The 12,556-nt window shown below is 35.1% G+C and overlaps 1 protein-coding gene across 1 annotated transcript in view; it reads left to right on the forward strand.

Moving 5' to 3' along the window:
• Positions 1-2,375: 2,375 nt before the first annotated feature.
• The window catches only part of LOC129903045 (agamous-like MADS-box protein AGL12), a 43,627-nt gene continuing 33,446 nt past the window's right edge, over positions 2,376-12,556 (forward strand). Inside the window, exons 1-3 of the mRNA XM_055978523.1 lie at positions 2,376-2,741; positions 3,800-3,884; positions 5,583-5,644. Of these exons, the coding sequence (XP_055834498.1) occupies positions 2,560-2,741; positions 3,800-3,884; positions 5,583-5,644 (329 nt within the window). The 5' untranslated portion in view covers positions 2,376-2,559. The remainder of the gene's footprint in view (positions 2,742-3,799; positions 3,885-5,582; positions 5,645-12,556) is intronic.

Here is a 12,556-nt window from a genome sequence, read left to right on the forward strand (position 1 = left end):
TATGCTAAAAGGCTTGGTTAAGGTCTCTAGGAATTCTAAACGCTATGTTACCTGTAGGACCTGGCCTGGGTCGTAACAGAGCATGGAGAGAGAGAAAAAAGATTTTTTTTATTTTTTATTTTGGCCGAGATATAGTCAAAAAGACAAAATGCTTCCTTTTTTCGCTTCTTCGTTCGACTTCATTTTTGCAAAATTCCTCTCATGCTGAGTGTCCATAATCTTATCTTGCAAGTGATTTATTTGTTCTTCCAATTGTTTAAGCAATGACCTAGGAAGATCTCTATCTTCTTCATATTGATTGAGATTAAACTCCATGCGAACTTCACATTTCTTTTTGAAATTGTCGTATCTACGTCAACCGAGGGCCTTCTCAACCATGACAATATCGTACTAGTTCTGTTTATTGGAACATTATCTTTCTACCTAAAGTAATCGCATCTATCATTTGCCTACAAAAATAACAAATAAATTTCAGTATATATCTTAAAACAAAATATGTAATCTACATATTGTTTGCTTTTATTTATAAAAAAAAAAAAAGGGGGGGGAGGTCCTGATATACCCCTTAATTTTGTCATTTAGAGTTGATGTACCCTCGTTGTTAAAGTGGCTCATATATACTCCTATCGTTACATAAATGGCTCACATATACTTTCACTGGTACAAAACATGCTCACATATATTCTCACAATTACAAAAATAGTTCACATATACCCTTTTCATCTTAAGGAAGTAAACAAACATATTTTTTTTGATTTTGATTTTTTTTTAAAACTCATATATGGGGGTATATATATTTTTTTGAGAATGTAAAAAAATAATTAAAAAAATATATACTCATACATGTGATTTTTTTTAGCAAGGTTTAGGGGTATATATAATATTTTTCATGCATGAATTATTTTTTGACTTCTTTGATTATCATTATTTGAGTTTCTAATTCTTATTTATTTTATTTTTTCATTTTTTGGTGTAAAGATAAGAGAAATGAAAAAAGTGTGAATGAAAAAAAGAGAAAAAAATAAGAAACAAATTTTAAACTATTTTTTTGCAGCTATATTATAATATAAAACTAATTTTTTTGCTTCTATATTGTAATTTAGTTTTTGTATTTATAAAAAAAATTGGGGCATGTATAATAAATTTTACAGTAAAAGTAGTGAGAAAATAGATTTGACCATCAAAACTAATAAAATCAAATTAGCCGTTGAATCAAAAAAATCAAAAAAAAAATGAATTATGTGTGAGAAGAATCAAATATACCCCTATATGTATTATTTTTTAATAAAAAACTTTTAAAAAATAATAAACTTAATTTTTTCACTTCTTTTAAAAAGAAATGAGTATATGTGAGTGATTTGTGTAATAGATATATATGAGTCACTTTCATAACAAGAAATATATCAACTTTAAATGACAAAATTGAGGGTTTATCAGACCCTTTTCCCCCAAAAAAATAACAAAAAACTTACTTTTGACAATTAACAACTCCAACATTTATTACCTAATTTCTAGAGATCGTTGTTAGTCTTTCAAACTAAAATATTATCCTCTCAAAAAAACATCGGATTCTATAAATAATTATATTGATTTTTGAATGCTTGAGATATTAGTTGTCTTTCAATAAAGAGAAGGAAGAGAGAAAAATGAAAGGTGAAGGAAATAAAATGGATACAGATGGGCTAATATGAAGTCTACCCTAGATTTATTGACCAATAATACCCAGGACATTTCTCCGCAAAGATATAAAATGTGATGTTTTTTTTTTTTGTCATTACTTTGGGCTCATTTGATTCAACCCCCCCCCCCCTCATTTAGGTTCCATACTCTTAAATACATCAACAAATTATATATTCAAGAATTTGCTATAACAGAACACCTTTGGATTAAGTTTTGCTGGGAGGACCAACTAGATATTATTATTTTCTTGTTAATAGAGGAATCCGTGCTTTTAGAGGAAAGGGAGGAACCCATGCTCAAAAGATGGAGAAAAAAAAGAGGGGGGAGTGGTGTCAAAATTTTATATTAGTCTCTGAACTACAATCCGTTACACCAAGCCAATAGTCCTGTGACACGACTATTTTCAAGGAAAAAAAATCATCTTTTACCACTACAAAAGATGTGTTGTCTTTAAGCAACAAAATTAATAATATTAAGATTCACCAGGTGTCATTAAGCAACTTAGCGACGATATAACTTAGGTATGCGCTATGAAAAAAAAGATGTAGAATAGTACCTAGTAACAAAAATATAGAAATTAAGCTAAGATTCCAAGTGACGTGGAAAGGCACTGGGTGCCAACTGCCTAGTGTTTTGTTTAATAGCAAGTGTGTGGAAAACAGCGGAAGAGTAGAATCAAAATGAGAAGTATATAAGGGAAGAAACAATATGAAAGAAGAAAGAGTGAAGTTGTGCTAAGCAACTAAACTACGTAGTGAACAAGGAGAGTAGTGCAACAACCTCGAAGCTAGTTCAAACTAGTGGGAGGTTGTCTGCAAAAAAAGCAGCCAACACTCAATTAGAAAATCTTAAGATAGTAATTTGTTATTGAAGAAAGAAATGGCTCGTGGTAAGGTTCAAATGAAGAGGATAGAGAACCCGGTTCATCGGCAGGTGACTTTCTGCAAACGCCGAGCAGGGCTTCTTAAGAAGGCAAAGGAGCTGTCTGTCTTGTGCGATGCTGAAATTGGTCTTTTCATTTTCTCCGCTCACGGAAAGCTCTATGAACTCGCCACTAAAGGGTAAACATTCTTATTTTCTGTTACCTACAAATATAGCTTAACCATCCATAACAACTTAGATAATCTGTAATAATTACCTTATAAAAAAGTTAATTGTATAAATATATTTTGCATCTTTTATGTATTCAACTTAAATTCATATATATGAGTTTGAGTATAAATATAAAGGGTGTGCAATCACTGTATTATAAATTTAATTCGCTTTTAAACTCACTGTCTCTGGTATGTAAATACTGAATTAGCTTTCTTTAAGCATTTCGTGCAATTTAACATACAACAACAACTACCCAGTGAAATCCCACATCGTGAGATCTGGGGAGGATAACTCCTACCAATGTAGGACGGCTTTTTCCGAAAGATCCTCGGCTCAATAGAAGCATAGAAAAAGGTCAGACAAGAATATTAAAGTAGATAAGTAGATAACGAAAGCGGTCCAAACAATAGTATAATCAAAGCACAAAAAACAGTAGATATTATTAGATAATAACATAAATACCATAAATAACATAAATCAGAGTACAAGAAATCATAGTGCGTTAATACGCCTACAAATAAGGGGGAATAAAGCCACTATGTACTAGCCTTCTACCCTAATGTGTGTCCTCCACACCCTCCTATCTAATGTCATATTCTTGTTAAGTCGTAAATGCGCCATGTCATGTCTGAAACATGCACATGTATGTAAATATTTTATCATAAATTTTCCAAAAATCACAACATGTACTGCTACAAATTGACAATTTAAGAGTTTATGATTTGAGACAAATCCAAGGATTTTCTATTGTAAACACAAAACTAAGATATGAAATTATAATGCAAAATTTCGAACAGATGTTTTATCGGAATGTCATTTTCAAATGATTCATCTGTCTAAAATTCTGTCTATTTCAATTTCTAGTACTGTATAACTTTATATGAATGTATAACACATGATATGAAAAGTATTCGTTTATTGGTTTGCACTTCTGTTATTTCTAATTTATCCTAAAATCTTAGCTTTTGTCCTTTAGTTTTTCTTTTTTCTTCTGTTTTTCATTTTTTGTGTTTTATGATGGAAGAAGCATGCAAGGGCTGATTGAGAAGTACCTGAAGTCAACCAAGAGATGTGAGGTAGCTGAGGAAGCCAAAGATAAACAAGCTCTGGTAAATCTTTAGGATAAAACAGTCATATATATGTTATCCCCACCCCTGCCCCCACAACCTGATCATGTAAGGGAAACTCTAAAAAGGGTGTTAAAATGTTTTATTTTTCTCTCTTGTGGGATTAATGTCGAAGCTCTTTCATTTTCAGTGGATCATCCCTAATTCTTCAAAAAAAATAAGGGGCATATAAGAAAAAGAATAAGGATTAAGTTATATTCACATAGTTTAGAAACTTTTTTACTTTAATAGTATAGTGTAACATGTTATAGGTGGTGAATTATCCTTTTTTTATTTCTTTCAAGTTATCAATTACTACTACTATATTTATTATAAAGAATTTCGTATAAATATTTTATATTAATTTAATTGTGCCACTATTCTTTTAACATGATGACTTCAAAGTAATTAAACTCTCGTTTTAATGTCAATTTTAGCATCAGATGCTGTTTGTAGTGATATATTAATGCATGCATGACACATGGAAAGTGAGAAGCACAACAAGATATATATTCAGTCGAATGGGGAAGATAACAAAAATTAATTAAGGCATATATATACTAACTTTTTGGAGACAAAACTACTGCACGGGATGCTTCATGCTTTGTGACTTTTTTTTAAAAATAATTGCTTTATCATATTAAGTGTCATGAACTGGAACCATAAAAAAGCATATTAGTAAACTTTTTGTAATTAGTGAGGAGCCCTTCCTTTGCATATCTTGCTTTTTTGACTTGGAAACTACCTACTCAAGGTACCCTCTAGAAAAGAAGAAACAAAAATCTTTGTTTTTAGGAAAAGGAGAACCAAATAAATAAGTGTAGTTATTTATTTTATATATTTTTTTTTTATGAAATTGCAATCATCAAGGTTCATCACCTTAACATTATGGACCTGGCTTGGCCCATGTCTTGCCCTAAACATTACTAAATAAATCACTATTTCTCCACTTATTGAAAATTGTTTAGTGATTATTTTTACAGATATTTTAATTGAATTAATGTGAAAAAATTAGTAATTGTTTTATATGAAAAAATTAGTAAGCTTCCTACATTCCACTGTTCCAATGAGAATTTGTGAGTTGGTTCGATCATAAATGAATGAAAAAATCATATTTTATAGCACAAATTTTCACTGATTAGCAGTGAGGAAACATTAATTTCTAATAAATGAAAAAACAACTTATAGAAGGGGGTAGAGACCCGATCTCTGCTATACAAAATTGTAACCTACAAACTGCAAAAGTGGAAGGTAACGAGTATAACTATTATATACTAAACAAAATCTGCTAACAAATAAATTATTCATATCATATCTCCTTCTAATACAAGGAATTAGGTATTTTTTAAATTGAATAGACCCTTCACTTCTGTTGGAAGTTGTTGATAGATCTACTAGAGGCAGCTAATTATTTAGCAAAAAAATCAGCCATACCATTAACTTCTCTGAAGCAGTGGAATATGGTAACTTTAAGTGTTATTCATGATACTGATAGTCTATTGAGTAACTCTTGTGTGCTTGAGATTTCATCTGTCCTTGTTATTGAGAATATCCACAATGATAAGAGAGTCTATTTCCATTAGATCTTGCCATAAAAGTTATTTTTTGCTAAGAAGTTGTATTAAAATTAATAAATTAATGCATATAGACAATAGTTTTTCTCATATGTTACAGTAATGAATAATCACTATATTCTTTTAGGACCCAAAAGAGGAGATCAACATGCTGAAGAATGAGATTGACGTACTCCAGAAAGGCTTAAGGTATACATATTTATCATTTCTGATCAATCTATAATTAATTTTTCTTTATAGATGACATTGAACCTAACAAATTCCTTTAAGTTGTGTTACTAATTACTAACTATTTCTATCGTATCCAACTGAAAATATGTAAAGTAATTGAATTTTGCAGTTTTAACTAAAATGCGTTCAGAATCCACGGCTTACATTTACACAAAGTTCTAATAGGTATTTTGGGGGAACGAATAGCATGCCACCCTCTACTCATAATCAGTAGTATAGAAAGTTAGTAAGACACAGCTATGGTGAGAAGTCAATTGTGGCAAAGATCGAAGGAATGGAGTGACAACTCACGGCGGCCTCTCTCTTCATTAACAAAATATTATAGACAATCTCCTATAAGGTGCCTTGATAGGTAGCGCCAGCTAAGCTAAAACAGTAACGATATTAACTCTAACTGATTTTGTTACAATTAATAAAGGACATAAATTGAGTGTAATCATCAATAAACCTCCAAGTTGGTGGTGATGATCTCACAGCCAACTTGCCTAGCCAGTAGTGTGCTTGACACCAGTAAGAGTTTTAGTAAGGATATCAGCCAACATGATCAGTGGTGGAGATGTGATGATGAGTGAAATGAGCCCCTCGTAAAGCTTATCCCTAACAAAGTAACAATGGATGTCAATGTGCTTATAAGTGTGTTCATGGAATACAAGATTGTGAGCTCTCTGTAATGTTAATTGGCTATCACAATAAACAACAATGAGAAATGGACTGGAAATGACTAGTTCAGTAAACAACATGTGAAGTCAGACCAAGGCACCTACCACCTTTCTTAATGACCTATAATCTACTTCTGCTGAAGACAAGGAGATAGTCTCTCACCTTTCTTTGATTTTCAACAAATAGGGTCTCCTAGCAGAACCAGAAATATCTATTGACTGACCTCCTTGAATTTGGAGATGAAGCCTAATCAAAATCGTAATATTCTTTCACTATGCAGTCAGGATAATTGTACATGTAGATCCCCATGGTTGAATCTTTCTTCAGGTATCTAAGCAAATGAAAAGCTGCTTGTAGATGAGATGTTCGAGAGTCTAAACTAATGCAACTTCTGAACTTTAAAGGTTATGTCCGATCTATTGTCTGTGAGGAAGTTCAACTAGTCCAATAACTTAATCTAATAAGTGGGATCAGGTAGAGGAGTTCCTTCTTTAGCCCTTAGCTTCACAATTAGATCAAGAGGGGAAGACAAGGGGTTGTAGTTGAGGCAATCATATTCCTTGAAAAGGTCCAGAACAGACTTTCTTTGTGAAATGATAACCCCTCCATCTATGCTAAGTATCTTTAGCCCCCAAAAGTAGTGTAGACTTAGCGGAAACGTGAAAATATAAAGAACAAGGAAGAACAACAATATTTAATATGGTTCGGATCAAAATGATACTACGTCCACAAGAAAACAACTGCATTTATATTAACAAAGAAAGGAGAGAGATGTCACGACCCAACTCTGTAGGCCACGACTGGAGTTCAACCTGGACCCCCTTATGCGTATCTATCAGCTATACTCAAGTTGAACCATGTGTGATGTGGTACTATACACAAAGTCCTAATGGGTCAAAAACTTTTTCATATACCTGTCGTCTCTTTCACCTGTATCACGGCATAAAAGGGCACGCAAGCCGACAAGACTGCCATAACACAATAACATGTATAACATGACATACTCACAAATAACCCACATACACATGTTTATAGACTTCTAAAAGAATTAACTGTATCATATGGTGGGACAGAGCCCCGGCCGTACCTATGAATAAACCAATTATACATCAAATAACTAGCATCAAAAGTTAGGCTTTGGAACAGTGGAGCACTTCCAACATCGCTGAGTGGAAACCCGAAGCTAGCAGATCTCCAAAATGAACATCTGTACCTGCAGGCATGAAACGCATCCCCTTGGAGAACGGGGGATCAGTTCGATATATGTACTGAGTATATAAAGCATAACATAACATAACAGAGATAACAACTGAAATAGGTACGCAGAAAACAAGTATGACAATTAACAATTCACTATACCTGCATCTTATGAAAAGAGAGCATGTATATCATCCTCATGTATCACTTCCAGCCCGCTGTGGGACTCAGTATTACCATATCATCGTAAATCATACCCTCGTATATGACATCATTTCATACATTACAAGTGCATCACTATGTCTTCATATGTATGCCTACCTATCATATCCGGCCCTTTAGTGAGGGTCTCGGTGAAAGAGTGGTATACATGTCGTACCGCACCCGACCAACTATGGGACTCGATGCCATTATCATATAGTAAAATATACCGAGGAACGTTTGGCCCGATATATACTTTAAAATAGTGCCGAGAAAGGTATGGCCCGATCCATATTTTAAAACAATGTCGAGGAATGTATGGCCCAATCCATATTTTAAAACAATATCGAGGAACGTACGGCCCGATCCATATTTTCCATCATATCATCATATACATGCCCAGCCCGAGATGCGGTGACGAGCATCATCACATACGGAGTCATCATATGCTTCACTTCATCATATACAACATTTAATCATTGTATATTTCTACATATATATATAACCGGCCCAAGACTCGGTGAGCGAAGAGTAAAGCTAGGCACGACCATATTTCCGGCCCCCTGTTGGGACTTGAAGGAAGATGGGTTACAGTATGCCCGAGTAGAGTAGTGAGAAACCATATGCAATTTACATCATCATCAGAGACTCGATGAATCAATCAAGTGAACCGTCACCTGAAGAACAAAGTAGTAATCGTCTTAAGTACCTACTAAACACCATTAGGGATCATATTAGCTGGAGTTTCAGGCATCATAGACGTGTATCCAGACAGGGTTAAATAGCTTATGGAAGTAGAAACATTTTTCATCGCAGAGACCTTAGGAATAGGAGCTGATGCATTCAATTATTATTCATTAGATAGGAGACTCGAGGTTAGTAGTTCAACTACTTAAAGCTTTCTAATATCAAGTAATGAATAAAAGTCATAAGTTATATCCGGAGCTTATAACTGGAACTACCTCTACCTTATATCATATGCCATTTCATTTATACTTAAGACACTTCAAAAGGAAGAAGAGACAGGCCTTACATATACTACTGTTCATGATCTAGCAGCCTTAAAAGGCAATAACTCAATTATTACAGGAGTCTTAACATCACAAAGTGAGTAAAATCTATGAATTACATTTAGAGTTTCATGAGTGGAATTATCCCCATATTTCATATACAAACCATTCATAACTGATACCTAAGACATGCCAAAAGAAAAGAAGAGTATCTCTACATACCTGTTAGGGGTTAATCACATCCAGACTCGCTTCAATACTCCTTTGACCTATTTAACACAAAAGCAATACGAAGATCAACAACCCTTGAATTTTCAGCAGCTCAAGGTGCACCCAAGTATTCATAGAACTCATTTTCTCGCTCGTCTTCTTGACTATTTCTTTAGTTAGTTAAGGAGTTAACGGAAATTGGACAGCACCTTCCCTATACGATGCCCTATCAGAATTTCCAATTACACCCCTATTAACTACAGCCAACCAACAAAACCACCTGCAGCATATATACAAGCAACTCATATCAGCATTACATAATACAAACTTCCAACGACTCGCCTAAAATTACGATATCCAAAATAGAGTTTCTAGTCTCTATGTTACAACACCTTTAATCATACGTAGTGGAGGGTCATGTGGCTAAAACCAGAAGATCCCACACCTCTTTTAGGATACTTTTAATCCCTGCAACACAGCACCACACCACCTACAGCTGCAGCAACACAAAGCACAATACCCAACTCGACTTAAATTTAACCATAACAACTTCAGTTTAGTTTGTTTCTAACTTCGAGCATTTCTATGACATTATTACACTTCCAGCAGCATAAAAGGTGTATAACACACCCTATAACAACATCATAAACTTCAAATTGGAAGGAAAGACCTTACCTTACCCAAAATTGGCCAAAGCTTGCCAAAATTCACCTCGGAAGTTCTCTAGTTGCGGCTGAAATGTCATGGATGTTTGCTATCTGTTTGGTGCCAATCCAAATCATAAATTTACATCATTAATACCCTCATAAAATGTTCAAACCCTTATCAAAATGTGGGAGAAGATAACCAAGACATACCTTTCTAGAACTTGCTAAAAGTTGTCTCGGAAGTTCCCTCAACATGCTGAAAATTAGCGGACTGTTTATATCTCTTCCTTGCTTCCCAAAAATGAAATTTTATATTATTAAACACCACTATATCACCGTAGGATACCATAAATAATTAATTCACAGAACGAAATCGGGTCTTACCTTGGTAGCCCCTCAAACCCATAGGTCTCTCTCTCTAATCTCTAAGTTCCCTTTCTTTTTTTTTTCTTGTTTTGGCTGAAGAATGAATCTAAGAGTAACATAACACACACACACACACACATATATATATATATATATATGTTTCCTTAGGAGGTGACACGTGTCATCCCCTAAGGGTTACACGTTTCAGCCCCTTATTGGGCCACCTCAATCATGCAATCAATTAAGGACTGCCACATATACTTGGTGGGGCCCACCCCCAAGTAGGTGGGTCACCTACTTGACCCCAAACAGGTGGATTACCTTCTTCCATATGACACTTTCCTATGCTGCCACGTGGCACCTCCTCTTACTGCCATGTGTCGTTCTCTCCTCCTCTTCGTGGGTTCGTAATCTTATCTTACTTTAAGAACTCGTGTACTCCTTGCTCCATAAGATTGGTATGAACTGAAGTAGCTTAAGAAGGTAAGATTTTCAAGTTGGTAGCTTTCATACGTAAGTCGAGTCCTACGACTCATCACTTGGCCTCCAATACCTTCTGACTGCTAATAACCCTATTTCCAACCTTCTCCACTATAGGGTATCACATTCTTCCTTTCTTAGAGTTGTTTGATAGTTTCGTAGATTTTCCGACTCACATGATAATTTCTAAGAAGCTTAAGACACATTCCGAGCTGAAGAGTGTGGGGTGTAACATCCTTCCCCCCTTTAGAACATTCGTCCTCGAATGTTAATTAGTCTTACGAGGTCTTACCAGGATTTTGGAAATTCTCTATACCCGTTGTCATCCATAGGCCTCCTACTCATCAACAACATTGATTCAGGAGTTTAGACTACCTGTAGACGTAGGGAATCCATATGGATATTTCTTCTCAATATTTGTCTCAGCACCTTCTTTAATGAGAGCCAAATCCTTAGTTTGCAACCTTCTAATTTGCTGACCCAAGATGGGGATAGGTCGCTCCTCATAGGGTAACTTCTCTATTATGTGGACCTCATCCACAAAGAATATTCTGGGAGGGTTGCTTATATATTTGCGGAGTATTGATCCGTAAAAACTGAATGTATTTCTTCCAATCGGATGGTAGGTCCAACTCATAGGCAACTTTGCCTATTCTACGAATGATCCGGTAAGGATCAATGTATCCCCTTCTTGCCAAATTTTATTAAACCTTTCCTTGGTGACGCTTTCACAAATACTCATTCATCTACTTCAACTTGAAAGGTTGACGTCGACTATCTGCGTATGACTTTTGTTTACTCTGGGCTGTTAATAGTTTTTCCTGGATAAGCTTTACTTCATCCACAACTTGCTGGATCACCTCTGGGCTTACTCATTAATCGAAGGGCTAAATGTCGTACTAAGATTCACATGTGTTCCTAATCCTTTCTAGAGTGATCTCTAGCGGTTAGCTGTAAATTGAACTTCCCTGTCTGAGATAATAGGTGTGGGAACTCCATGAAATCTCATTATCCCCTTGCTATGTCATCTCCCATAACCCTCAGCTGAATAGGCCTTCCTAACTAGAAGAAAATAGGTCGACTCTGTCAGCCTATCCACCATAACCCGTATGAAGTCATGCTTCCTTAGAATGCGAGGTCAGCCTATACCATAATCCATATCAATTGCTTTATATCTCTGGGTTGGGGTTTCCATCTCCTATAATAGGCTATCAAGCTTGTGACATTCAATTTTATTTAAGCTATTGTAAAATTCCTCTTAATCCAACCTGTAACACTTTAGGCATGCTATCCTGTGCTTTAACCTAGATCTACTCTCCGGTTCTCTTACCACACATCATATACTAATCCTTGCACAAACGTGTATAGGTACCTAGAGCAGTCCAGAAAAATTCCTTAGCGTCACTATACTAGTGTCTTACATCTTTCAATCGAGGTTAGGGCTCCACTATGGCTTTTGTCCTTAATACTGATTATATCTCAATAGTTCTGCCTTGAACCACCTTACACTTTTCTTTAATAGATTTTAAATATGGCAATCACATTGCTATTACCGACTTCTTTTTATCGAGTAACCACTTGATCTTACTCTTAGTATAATCTTTCCTGCTCTTGGCTTACTCTGCTCTACATATGTCATTGTACTAACACACACTTACCTTCTCTTTTTCTATACTTGTTTTGCTTCCTTCACTTACTCTTAGATTTTCTAATATTCTAATATAGTAGAGATTTCTTATCCTTTCTCTTTTGCTACCTGTATATCATAATGCCAGTAGCTAGTAACCCTGTTACCAACATCCTAACCTTTAGTCAAGTGTAGTCTGGCTATCCCTTATAATATCTTTAAGTTCTCATTATGATCTCTTATCGTGTTCATCCCTTTTGTATGCACCCATCCTTTGCTGTCACACTATTCAAGGTCATTCCCAATAATCCTCCACACTGTCTCAGTTATCATCTTGTCTTTTATCCATTCATTGCTGGGTTTTAGATTCTGTTAATTCGTGCTAGCATGGGACCTCCCTTGAAGTCACTTCCCTCCTTCAGGGTGTACCCATGTCACTATCTGTTGGTGTTCTACCTTACGCCCTTATTTC

This window comes from Solanum dulcamara, chromosome 9, assembly GCF_947179165.1.
Source record: "Solanum dulcamara chromosome 9, daSolDulc1.2, whole genome shotgun sequence".
Taxonomy (NCBI): domain Eukaryota; kingdom Viridiplantae; phylum Streptophyta; class Magnoliopsida; order Solanales; family Solanaceae; genus Solanum; species Solanum dulcamara.